The sequence below is a fragment of the Typopeltis vanoorti genome, chromosome 11 (assembly GCF_054136105.1).
Source record: "Typopeltis vanoorti isolate ZY-2024b chromosome 11, IOZ_Tvanoo_1.0, whole genome shotgun sequence".
Classification (NCBI taxonomy): domain Eukaryota; kingdom Metazoa; phylum Arthropoda; class Arachnida; order Uropygi; family Thelyphonidae; genus Typopeltis; species Typopeltis vanoorti.
In genome coordinates, this window is record NC_143559.1 from 31543877 (window position 1) to 31556493 (window position 12617).

The 12617-nt window shown below is 35.1% G+C and overlaps 1 protein-coding gene across 3 annotated transcripts in view; it reads right to left on the reverse strand.

Annotated features, from left to right (window-relative positions):
• Window positions 1-12617, reverse strand: part of LOC150101414 (uncharacterized) — a 510839-nt gene that overhangs the window by 229715 nt on the left and 268507 nt on the right. For all 3 annotated transcript variants that reach the window (XM_090400454.1, XM_090400453.1, XM_090400455.1), the window contains exon 8: window positions 3591-3649. In XM_090400454.1, coding sequence (XP_090256580.1) covers window positions 3591-3649 — 59 coding nt within the window. The remainder of the gene's footprint in view (window positions 1-3590; window positions 3650-12617) is intronic.

The following is a 12617-nucleotide window of genomic DNA, read 5'->3' on the forward strand; positions in this document are numbered from 1 at the left end:
GACCAAGTGCAAGACTCATATTAAAAAAATATGTCAAGGCAGGTGTCAACTCTCTGGCACATTCCTTCAGAATACGCGGTGATATATTATCAAGTCCCACAGCCTTATTTACATCTAGTTTACTCAACTTCTCAAACACCTCTTGCTCACTTGCAGTCAGTCTCTCCTCCCCATCATCAACTGCCCTTAATCTCTCCATGAAGTCACATTCACAAGATTGAAAGATCTTTATGAACTGCTCATTAAGTATCTCCACCACACATTCTGTAACAGCTGTCTTTATACCATTTCCTCCAATCAATGTCATCCTTCCATAATCATTCTTTCTTTTGCTGGCTGCATATCGAAAGAACTCCTTAGGATTCTTTTTGGCTTCATTAGCTAACTGCTGTTCATACCTCTCTCTTTAGCTACTATCACCAACCAAGTCACCCTCCTTGCTTGGTCTTTGTAGAACTCATGAAATTGGTTATTTCCACTTCTGTTATGCTGCCTCCACAATGCCTTTTTTCTCTGTATCGCATGCTTGATCTCTTTATTCATCAATCTCACACCTACCTTATTTAACCTTCTCACCCTTGGAATACATTTAGACATTGCATCTGCTAGATAGTTTTTGAAAATCCCCCCAAGCTGCATTGATCTCTTTTCCAGATAACTCCTCATTCCATGCTACACCCGCAAGCTGTCTCCTGAGCTCTTCATAATCACCCCCCCCTTGTAGTTCCACATATACCCTTTTCTCACAGAGGTCCTCGCACTGCTGGCAACCACCCAGGTAATCACCTCATGGTCATCTCACCAATTAGTGGATGATTTGACACCTCATTTATAATTACATCCTCTGATGAGATGACCAAATCCAAGACCCTTAATCCTCGTGTGCCCTCTGTTACATACTGTCTGAGGTAGTTATCCCTCAAAAACTCAAGAAACTCATTTTCTTTACTTCCAGTTGCTCTAACATCATTCCAGTCTATATTGCCATAATTAAAATCACCCATAATGATCACCCTTTTCTTATTTGTTTGGCTAATTTGACTATACATTTCACTATTACCACCATCCACATTACTTGATCTATAACAACCTCCAACCAAGTATTTGATTCCATTCACCTCTATCTCATGCCATAGTGCCTCAAAACCACTTTCACTATTTCTGTCTTGCATCTCTACACTGTATGGACATAACTCTTTCTCTATCATCAATAGCACTCCCCCTCCCTTTTTAACCCTTCTATCCTCACGAAACATATCATACCCTTCCATCTCTATTCCTGTCAGGATGTTGTCCTCATCTAACCATGTCTCACTTATTCTGACAATCTTTGGGTGAACAGATGCAATTAGTGCAACCATTTCATCTGCCTTGTTTCTTATACTTCTAGCATTGGCATACAAACACAACAGCTCATTTCTGGATCTACAGCTAGTTCCACTGATACCATTCACTCGATGTGATCTCTGAATGCTAGACTGGGGCCATTTTCCTTTCTGCTTCTTCAATTTAGAACCCTTTTCAATTCCAACTGTTTCCTCTTGATCCTTGGTCATCCCATTCCTTTCCTGCCTACAAATGCACTCACCTCCTCTTGGAGCATCCACCTTTCTCATGCTGTGTACCCCTGTCCACCCTGAGCCTCCCCGTTTCCCTGCTCCTCTTGCACACCCTTTCTCTCTTATTCTATACTCACACCACTCACTTCCCCATTCATATCCACTTCTTCATTCTCTCCTGCACTTCCACATCACTCCCCTCTCGATCTGATTCATTCTCTTTATTCACTTCTCTACCTTCCAGCAGCAGTCTCTCCAAGCAACTCACACCATAACCACTCAAATGCAGTCCATCGCTCCCATACAGCTCACTTCATCCCTCAAACTCATTCTATACATTAACAAACTGTACTCCCATCTCCTCAAACATTTCAGCCAGCATATAATTCATAATCCTTGGTCTCCGACTCATTTCACCACAGTCATACCTAGGCAACACACTGACTACCCTTCCTGTCACACTATTCTCTTTTTTATCCTTCCAAGCAGCCTCCTGATATCCATTCTGACATGCTCTTTGTCCTCTCTCAAATCATTTGTACCAATTAATACTATTAACTCTTTTGCTCGCTCCCACCTCATATCCAATGTCTCAATCACTCTACTCATTTTACCACCTGGAAAACATACCTTGTGCATTCTATCCGCTAGCACACCTTTAATAATGGAGTCGCCATACAACGCCACTCACTCATCTTTCGTTAACTCTTTCATGCCATCATGATTTTTTTTAATAGTTTTGACCTGAATTATCTTAATTTCATTCCACATCCATTTCATTTCTTTCCTCATCCAATCCAATTCAACTTCCGAATCTCGCAACACATTCTCTCTATCATTAAATCTTTCTAAAACCCTCGATCCCCCTCTTCTCACTTTCACTCTCATTCATCCTTCTTTGTTTCCGTACTTTCGGTCCAAGATACGTCCAACTTTCGCTATCATTCTTCTCACTTTCAATCTCATTTATCTTTCTATGTGTGATAGGTTTTTCAACTACCTCTTATGTGCAGGTTTATATTTAAAAAATATAAAATGTCTAAATAGAACCTAATTAATGCACTAATAAAACATAACAAAATAGACTTTTGGATATAATTTGTGATCATCTATGTAGCAAGATACCAAAGATAGTTTATGCTGAGGATCATATTTTCCCATATATGACTGGTGTTCCTGAAGCTCACTGTAGTTTCATGTGCAAAAGTGTTTGCTGCAGTGGCACAGGTATCTTTATTCTCCTTTTCAGTAAAATTGAGTCAGTTTAGCAATCTGATATCGAGTAAATTTATTACAACATTATTATCATTATTAACATCTGACCTCCATGGAGTCAGAGACTCATCGTGGGAGGTACACACTATTGCACACAATGCTCATCCAACCATGCTTATCTAATGTATAGACACATTAAATTAACTGATTTAATGTGTCTATATTTCACAACACTCTCAGGCAATGAATTTCACTCACCAACCACTCTCCATGCAAAGAATATGCTCCTCACTCTGCTCACACACCCTCCTTATATAGTCAGCAATGGTCTCTTCCATGCCAACCTGATGACAACCCCCTGACTAGCTTATATGTCTCAATCATCCCCCCCCCCCCCTGCCCACCTCCTATTCATGTGGCATTGCAACTTACATTCTCTCAATCTGTTCTTGGAATTACCTCTTTTCCTCCTATCTTATCGTACTCTGCATTCCAAAGACCACTGACCACCTTTGTGAATCTTCTCTGGATCCTTCCCAACATATCCTCATCACCACAAAAACCCAGCTACCAAATCTGTGCACAATAATCCACCATATAAGGCCTGATCAAGGCCTTACACAATGGTATCATAACCTTTCTATTTCTGCATGTCAAGTTCCTCCACATCATTGCCAGCCATGAAACTTCAAGTTGTCAAGTATATTTAACCACAAATCAAACATAAGCCTCATATGTGTAATCAAGAACTCTGGTATGGTTAAAACTGTTATATAGGAATGAAGATTATTATAATCAATACTAATAATTTCTTACCTCAGCTAACACTGTTGATATGGAATAATCACCAAGTTCTTTATAGTCTATTGGCTCTCCTATTTTAAGCATAAACAGAAAAGGTTAAACATTAAATATACTTCATCAGGAAAAGAATGTTAATTTTAAACATCAATTTTTCTTGATAAATTAATATCTTATACTGGATACTCCTATTATTATTAACATGATAAACTTCCATAGTGCCAACAGATTATCATACTGAACCTTAAACTCATTTATACTCCCAGCATAACACATTCCACTCACCCATCCACCACTCTCCGTGTAAAAAAATATTTACTCCTTGCTTCCTCTTTGTCACACTTTCACACAGTTTCCAGATATGACCTATTATTCTTGCCCTACCAAGAGATATTATACTTTTAAAATCTACTCACCAACTAAAATGATCATCTCTTTTCCTCCTGTCCACTAAACTATGCAATTTCTGTTTCCTCAACCTCTCCCTATAACCAAGAGTCTCAATATTACCTTGATCACTCATTACTCTGAATCCTCTGCTTAATTTTCACATCAAAGCAGAAACTAGGTGACCAAATTTAAGCATAATAGTACATTTGTGGGCCGACCATTGCCTAATAGCATAGCACAACTATTCCTTCTTATCAGTGTGTTTTTTATAAAATAATGCACAACATAGTCATCACATCAGTTAAGTATAATTGATGAACTTCAGGTGAATATCTACTATTGTCTCTTAGGTCTTGAATCTTATCCATCTCCTGAAGCATTCTCCACAAATACTGTACAATACACAACTTATACCTATGTAATTCAAAACTTAAATCTCAGTCATTTGTCCAAGCTAAAGGTCTATTTAAAATCTTATAGAACAAAGCTGACATCAACACCACTCCTTTTTACGCTCCCCAACTTTGCATGATAGAAAACAACTGGATATCCCTCTCAATCCACAGCACACCATTGGTTACCATTCGTATTTTGGACATTATCTCTCATTACAAAACTTGCTACTATTGGAGAGCAAATATCCTATCCATTAGACCAGTTGTTGTTTAAGAGATACTTGTGCCATGAGAGACTAAAAAGACCGGTAAACTTGGAAAATTATTGTTGCTACAAGGTAAGCTTGGAGCCAGGATAGCCTTTCTCAAAAAAATGACATGATCTCAAGATTATTCAAAACTTTGCAAAACTGAAGGAATCGATCAAGTTACTGGGTGTTCATAATATTTATTTCAACATAAGCTTATTGCTCTTCATGCAATCAACTACAAGTTGCTAAAAATGAACTAGCTATTAATATACATCTTGTTTGTGATCTCCAGAATTTTATTACCTCAACTGTAGACCCTCAATTTTCCAATATAGTTCTCACTGTGGCTAAGCACTCTCTCTCTACTGTTCATTTAATAAACACAACTGACATTTAGATCATAAATTCAATTCCCTTGTCAAGGAGCAAAGCACACCTCATGCTGTTCCAGAAAATTGGGTAGTAAACATCTCAGGACACCCATTAATTGAAAGCAAAAACCCTTATTTTTTAAAAAGGACATGACTTCTCCATAGTACAGGATACTATGTAGAAATTAAATTTTACTTCGATTTCTTTTTCAACATTGAATGGAACTTATTCACTCTGTATAGTGAGGATTCATTTGGAAATTTCATCCATCCTACTGAAATCCAAGTTTCCACCTACAAACATCACTTTAGCTGAAATGAAAGTGTTATAATCCTTATGACACAACAGTCATCTCATTATTACTAATGAGATGACTGTCTGACAATAAGTCTGACAAGGGGAGCAATAATGTTGTTATGCATTCTGCTAATTATAAAAGAAAAATCACTCTTTTATTTCAGGATTGATCAATGTACTAAGAATTGGATTACAATCCCACTAACAGACAACTCAGAAAATTGAACTCTTTGCTAGATGAAATTGTAAGCCTTGATGGAGACACCATAGAAAAACTTTGAACTTAATTTGCTAGAACTCCTTAGGTTCTATGGTTTGCCCAAGTCACATAAGAAAAACATTCCTCTTCATACAACTGTCAACTGCATAAATTCACCTACTTACCAAATAATCAAAATTTTTAGCACACCTATTGAAAGCTCAGCTTGGCAACTCCCACTCATTTATAAAAAATTCTTCTAATTTTCTAGATAAAATAAAAAATGATTCCCTAAAACCCACTGATATAATTGTTAGCTTTGATATAGAATCTGTCTTCACAAATATGCCTTAAGAATTCTGGAAATGGGTTCTGAGATGTCAGAAATGCATGGAATTGGAACTTGACATACTGTTTCCTTATTATTTGAATTAGGAGTATAGGAATTAAAAAGCTGTTTTGTGGTCCTTTCTGAGAAGCCACTGAGTTTCATATATCATTTGAGTTTAAAAGTTCCTGCTGTAATAGTCAAGGTGTAGAACAAACAGTATGAGCACGTTGCAATAAAGTTTTTATAATTCCAGTCTTCTGTGATGGATGGTGAGCTGGTTGCTGCTGATAGCATTCAGTGAAAGTAGACTTTTGATAAATGGAATTAATTAATTCACCAGATGGTGAATAAAGGAGTAGAATATCTAAAAAGAACAATTTGTTGTATTTTTCCATTTCTGTAGTAAATTTAATTTGTGAATGTAGATTGCTTATATTAGATAAAAAAAGTAGATAATGTGTCTTCGTTATTAGGCCAGATAGCAAAAATGTTGCTTATGTAATGAACCCAAAATGAAGGCTTAGGGTGTGTGAACAAGAAAAAGATGTCTTCTAAATGTTCTAAATAAAAGTGCTAAATGTTCTAAATAAAAGAGCAAGTGCTGAGGAGAGTAGACTTCCCAATGTGTTTTCTTCAACTTGACTGTGAAACTTATTCTTACAAATAAAATTATCCAGCATGCATAACAAAGTCAAATAATTTCACTATATCCTGTGGAAATACTTCTGAAAGTAGATGCAAGGGGTGTTCAGATTACTATGATAGCAAAAAATCATTAAGTTTACATTATTATTAATCTCCTATCAAAATTTTCCTCCAAATCAGTCTATTACTGGTTAGAACTCCAATATTGTCATATCTAACATTTTGCACTTCTAATGGAATTGTTTCACCTGGACCTTGATCTTCCTCTTGGTCTCTTTCTTGCCATCTTGGTATCAAACACCTTTTTGATAACCTTTCCTCACCCATTCTTAAGTTGCCATACCACCTCAGATTAGCTCTGCTGACACATTCTTGAATGCTAGTAATGCCAAATTCCTTTCTAATATCTTCATTTTTTTATATGACTTTGCCATTGATGCCATCGGTACCCTCCCCTAATTTTTTCAGAACCCTCATATTTGTGATCAAGTGCTTTATTTCTAACCCAACTCTCAGATCCATAAGTTAAAACTGGCTTGAACATTGTTTTGTATACTGCAAGTTTGGTGGTATGGCTAATTTTTCTCTTATTCCATATAAATTTTATTCAAATGGCTACCATACTAGCTTTGCTTATGCTATTGTCTATTTTCAGATTTAATTTGCCATCTTCACTAAAAACTGTGTCTAAATAGCTGAATATTTTTTATATATTTTTTATAAATATTTTTTATGTTCCTGCCTATTTTGATAGTTTTGGACTTAAAAGATATATTTTGGTGATTACGCCACATTTTTTATTATTCAGTTATTAAAAAATACTGAAATAATAGTTCCCGACAAGTTTCGTAAATCATAAGATTTACATCTTCAGGGGATAAATAGTATAACTTAAAGTTTAAACAAGAGAATTAATAAATACAAATCATAACCATCTGGCTATTCATAAACTCAAATAACAGAATGCAGATATAAAACATTATTGACACTGAACAATACTGGACGATGTCACGTGTTCTTGTTCTCGTTCATACAGTCTGAGCTCAGATTGAGGTAGATTTTTTTATTAGAGCTGACCACACTTGATGGAGAATTAAACCTTGATTTTTATTGCATTGGGTTGGGTTTTTTAGCATATTAGCAGCTTCTTTAAATTTTCTTATATAACTGTTGTTTTCTATGTATGATTGACATCGTCGTTTTTTGCCAGAGTACATCGTGTCCAGTGGAAGTGGTATGGAAAGCAAGACCCGTTTTTTGTTCTCTTTTGTATTGTACGTCTTTTTGGTGTTCAGCCATGCGTATTTCTCCAGATCTTCCTGTCTGTCCTACGTAACAAATCCAGCAAGAGCAATAGATTTTGTAGACTCCTGGTTTTTTAAGAGGATGATGAGGTGGTTTTGGTGGATATAGGAATCTTGAGATTTTTTCCATAGGAAGGAAGGCTACTTTTATGTTGTGTTTGTTCATTAATTTGGCTAGCTTATCTGTAACATTTTTGATATAAGGAAGCGAGATCGTTTTTGTAATCCTGTTTTATTGTGTTGTTAGTTGGAGGCATTTTAAGGATTCTCTTGATGGTTTTTGTTTCATATCCATTCTGTTGGAGGATTTGTGTTAAGTATTTTAGTTCTTCATTACATCTTTCTTGTGCTGGAGATATTGTATGCTCTGTCTCAAAGAGTTTTAATTAAGCTTATTTTTTGTGAAGGATGGTGGTGTGAGGTTGCATTTATAAATCTTCCAGTGTTTGTCGGCTTCCTATATACTGAGAAGGAGAGTTTACTTTCTTCATTAACTTCTAATAAAATATCCAGAAAATGAATTTTTATTTTCTTCTTGTTCTAAAGAGAATTTTATGGTGTTGTGCAAATTCTTAAGATAATCTGTGAAATTGATAAGTTCATCTGTTGTTCCATTCATCTGTTCCATTGAATATGATGAAAATATCATCCACATAGCGTAGCCATATTTTTGGTTTTTTTATGGTAATTCTTAAGAGCATTGTTTTCAGATTTTTCCATAAATAGGTTTGCTAATACCGGTGATAATGATGAACCCATAGCCAATCCTCTTTTTGTTCCCAGATTCTGTCTTGATGGGTGAAAAAAGTATTGTTTATACAATGTTTAAAAAGATTTAAGATGTCTAGAGGGAAGAGATCTTCTAGGAGATTCAAAATTTGTCTCGGGACGTTTGTAAACAAGTTGATAATGTCTAGACTTGCTAAGATGTCTGTTGGACCAATATGTATATCTTTCACTTTTTCTATGAAGTGTTTACTATTTTTTATGAAGGAAGATGTTTTTCCTATATGTTGTGAGATCATGTTGGTGAGGTATTTCACAAAGTTGGAAGTCGGTGAATCTCTTCCATCTACTATTTGTCTTAAAGGTATATCTGTCTTATGGATCTTTGGAACACCATATATTCTTGGTATCAAAGGAAGTTTTGATTGTAAGTATTTTTTAAGTTCTTCCGTCCAGAGAGGCACTTTTTTTATTAGATCATTTTTTTTTTTGTGTGTATGCCAAGTCAGGTCTCTGTCTAAGGGTTTGTAGGTGTTTGTATCTTCCAGGAGACTTTTCATTTTGTTATCATATTCTGTAACATTTAAAATGACAGTTGCGTTGCCTTTATCTGCTTTGATTATGACAATATTTTTGTCATCCTTTAAAAGGCAAGCGTATTCATTGTAAGGTAGATTCCTATGAGGTAATCTGCTTTTTAATAGTAAAGCTGCACTTCCTATATGGATAAGATCTGCCGTGTTGTCCGGTAGATTTCTAATTCCTTTTTCTATTTGTGCTATGATATCAATTTTTGGTAGGAAACGTGGGGTTAAGGTGAAGTTAAAACCCTTAAGTAAAAGATTATTCTCTTCTTTTGTTAGAACTCTCGAAGAAAGGTTAATAACTACTTTTGAATGATCTAGTTGTTTTTTATGTATTTCCTTCTTCTGAAGGAGTAAGTTGAACTTATGAATTAATGTATCTTTCTTCTGTTCTGAGATTGCTATTGCTTTGTTGAATGTAACACTGTCGATGTTGTTCCATAGGTAGGATGGAAGAGATGTGGCCAGTTTATTATGAAGAGAAAAAGTGTTATTACTAATTAATGCTAATTCAGCTCTAGTGACTGTAATTCTTTCTCTTAGAAAAGCTAGTTCCATTTTATGATAAATTCTGAAGGCCTTGTTTGTATGGAATATGCGTTTCATTTTGATGAATTTCGGGATGACTTCATTATATCTCTGCATTGGATGAGGAAAATTAGACGATTAATGAAGTTGAGATGTTTAATGTGTAGTTTCTCTAGTTGTATAACTTTATGCCAAAAGCACTCACCGTAAGTTTGTAATTGCAGGCGTAGACTTCTGTGGCTAATTGGTTCAAAAGATATATTTCTGTGATTACACCACATTTTTTATTATTCAGTTATACAAAATACTGAAATAATAGTTCCCGACAAGTTTCGTAAATCGTAGGATTTACATCTTCAGGGGGTAAATAGTGCAACTTAAAGTTTAAACAAGAGAATTAATAAATACAAATCATAACCATCTGGCTATTCATAAACTCAAATAACAGAATGCAGATATAAAACATTATTGACGTTGAACAATACTGGACGATGTCATGTGTTCTTGTTCTCGTTCATACAGTCTGAACTCGGATTGAGGTAGATTTTTTTATTAGAGCTGACCACACTTGATTGAGAATTAAACCTTGATTTTTATTGCATTGGGTTGGGTTTTTTAGCATATTAGCAGCTTCTTTAAATTTTCTTATATAACTGTTGTTTTCTATGTATGACATCGTCGTTTTTTGCCAGAGTACATCGTGTCCAGTGGAAGTGATATGGAAAGCAAGATACAAGTTTCGGACTTTTTTTCTCTCTCTGATTTTCATGCCAAATTTGTTACAGCTGTTATTCAATTTAGTTAAAGAATCCTGGAGACTTACACTATGTGTGTGTTTAGAATTACATCATCTGCATAAAGCAAAGAGCTAAATTGGATATCTCCAATTCTAATATCAGGTCTAATGTCACTTTCTTTCATAATGTGATCCATATAAATGATGAATGAGAGTGGAAATAACTGGAAACCGTTTTATATCAAACCATCTTGAAATATTTCCTTCAATTCTAACTGCTGACTGACAACTTAAATATAGACTGTGCATTGCTCTGTATAATGTTCCATTCACCACATATAATTGTAGTGTTTTGAAAATCTTTTCTCTGGACACCTTGTCATATGCCTTTTCTAGATCTACAAAACTTAAGCACAGATCCTTGTCATATTCTCACGATTTCTCAACTATTTGCCTTAAAGTGAAAATCTGATCCTGACAACCTCTATTTGGCCTGAACCCAGCTTGTTGTTCTCTGAGTTTCTCTTCCACAATTTTTCTAAACCTCTTTTCAAATATGCTTGCATAAATCTTACCTCAGTACAGAAATTCCTCTGTGATTTTCACATTCAATTTTATTCCCTTTTTTTTTTTTATAGATGAGTACTATGAGCACTCTGCTCCAGTCATTGGGAATTCGACCTTCTTTCCAGGTCCTCTGAATTATGCAGTGTAGCCTCTGCAAAACTTTTATACCTCCATAACCCATTTCTGGATTGAATATTATTTACTAGTTGCCTTTCCACATTTCAAGTTTTTTATAGCATTTTCTACCTGAATTATTAATATGTAACTCCTCTTTACATTCCTCATGAAAATTTTCTAGTATGATTCTGTCATTGCTTGGTTCATTTAATAGTAATTCATTCCAGACAGCCTTATCTTCAGTTTTCATGTCACCTTTATCATCTTTGATTATTTTAAAAGTCCTCTTTCCTCCATTTCTAAGCTTCTTCAATAGCCCCCCAGAACATTTTGCCACCTTCCTGATATTTAGTTTTCATACTCTTATGAAAGTCTTCTCATGACACTTTTGTTTAGCTACTTTTACACATAGCTAAGTTATCTTACATTTTTCTCTGAATTCTTTTAGGGCATCTGCCAACTTTTGTTAGGAACTTTTGTTATGCTTTTTTATTTTCCAGGACTGCTTCTTTAACTTCTTGTGTCTACCATAGTGTTCTTATTTTTCTATCCTTGCAACAACTTCACCACATATCTCCCTAGCTGAATCAATTAACATCTTCTTTAGAGTTGGCCACTGAGACTCCAAGGTTTGGTTCTTATTTTCAATTTGTTTCATTTTTTCTTTAATAATATCTGCACAGTTGAGTCTACAGTTTACCTGTAAAAGCTGCTCAACTTTAATTCTTTTTAAAACTTTCTTACTGTTCTTTTCAATAAGATATCCATTTGCATCCACAAATACATTAATAAAATTAGAATTAAAAAAAAAATCATAACCCAATCATGGTATTAATGTACTATAGGCTCACAATCTTTCGTTAATAGGAATTACATTAAAAAAAAAATAGTCTGTCTACCAGCAAAAATGTCATTGACATATCTGAACCAATGAGTAGGTCTGGGAGATATGTCAATGACATTTTTGCTGTGGAATTGCTCTTCTGATGAACTTCAACAATTTCTCACTAAGTTAAACGCATTTCATCCTAGGATCAAGTTTACCCTAGAAGTAGAATCAAATAAGCAGTTAGCCTTTTTAGATCTTCTAATTCTTTGCCAACCAGATGGTATCCTACATTTCTCAGTTTATAGAAAGAAGACTCATACAGGCCATTATATCCATGTGGAATCTCATCACCATCCCAGTCAAAAGGCAGGAACTATTAAAACACTGGTTCATCGGGCCCATTCCTTTTGTTCTACAGACGATCTTTTACAGAAAGAACTACAATATATAACTTCTTCCTTTCTATCTAATGGTTATAAGAATTGCTTCATTAAAAGAACTTTGAGTAGTTTTAATATGTCTTCCTCTTCAAACACAGAGGAAAAAACACGCATTACTATCACTTATGTACAAGGCATCAGTGAACGTATAGCAAAAGCTTTAAAACCACTGAATATTTTTGTTGCCGTTTAGAAAAATCTCCACCTTTCTCACTTCTCCTAAGGACAAGCTTCCACATCTTAATCATCCAGGTATCTACCAGATTCCGTGCTCTTGTGGATTATCTTATTTCGGACAAACGGGAAGATCTGCCTCTATTCGGCTAGAAGA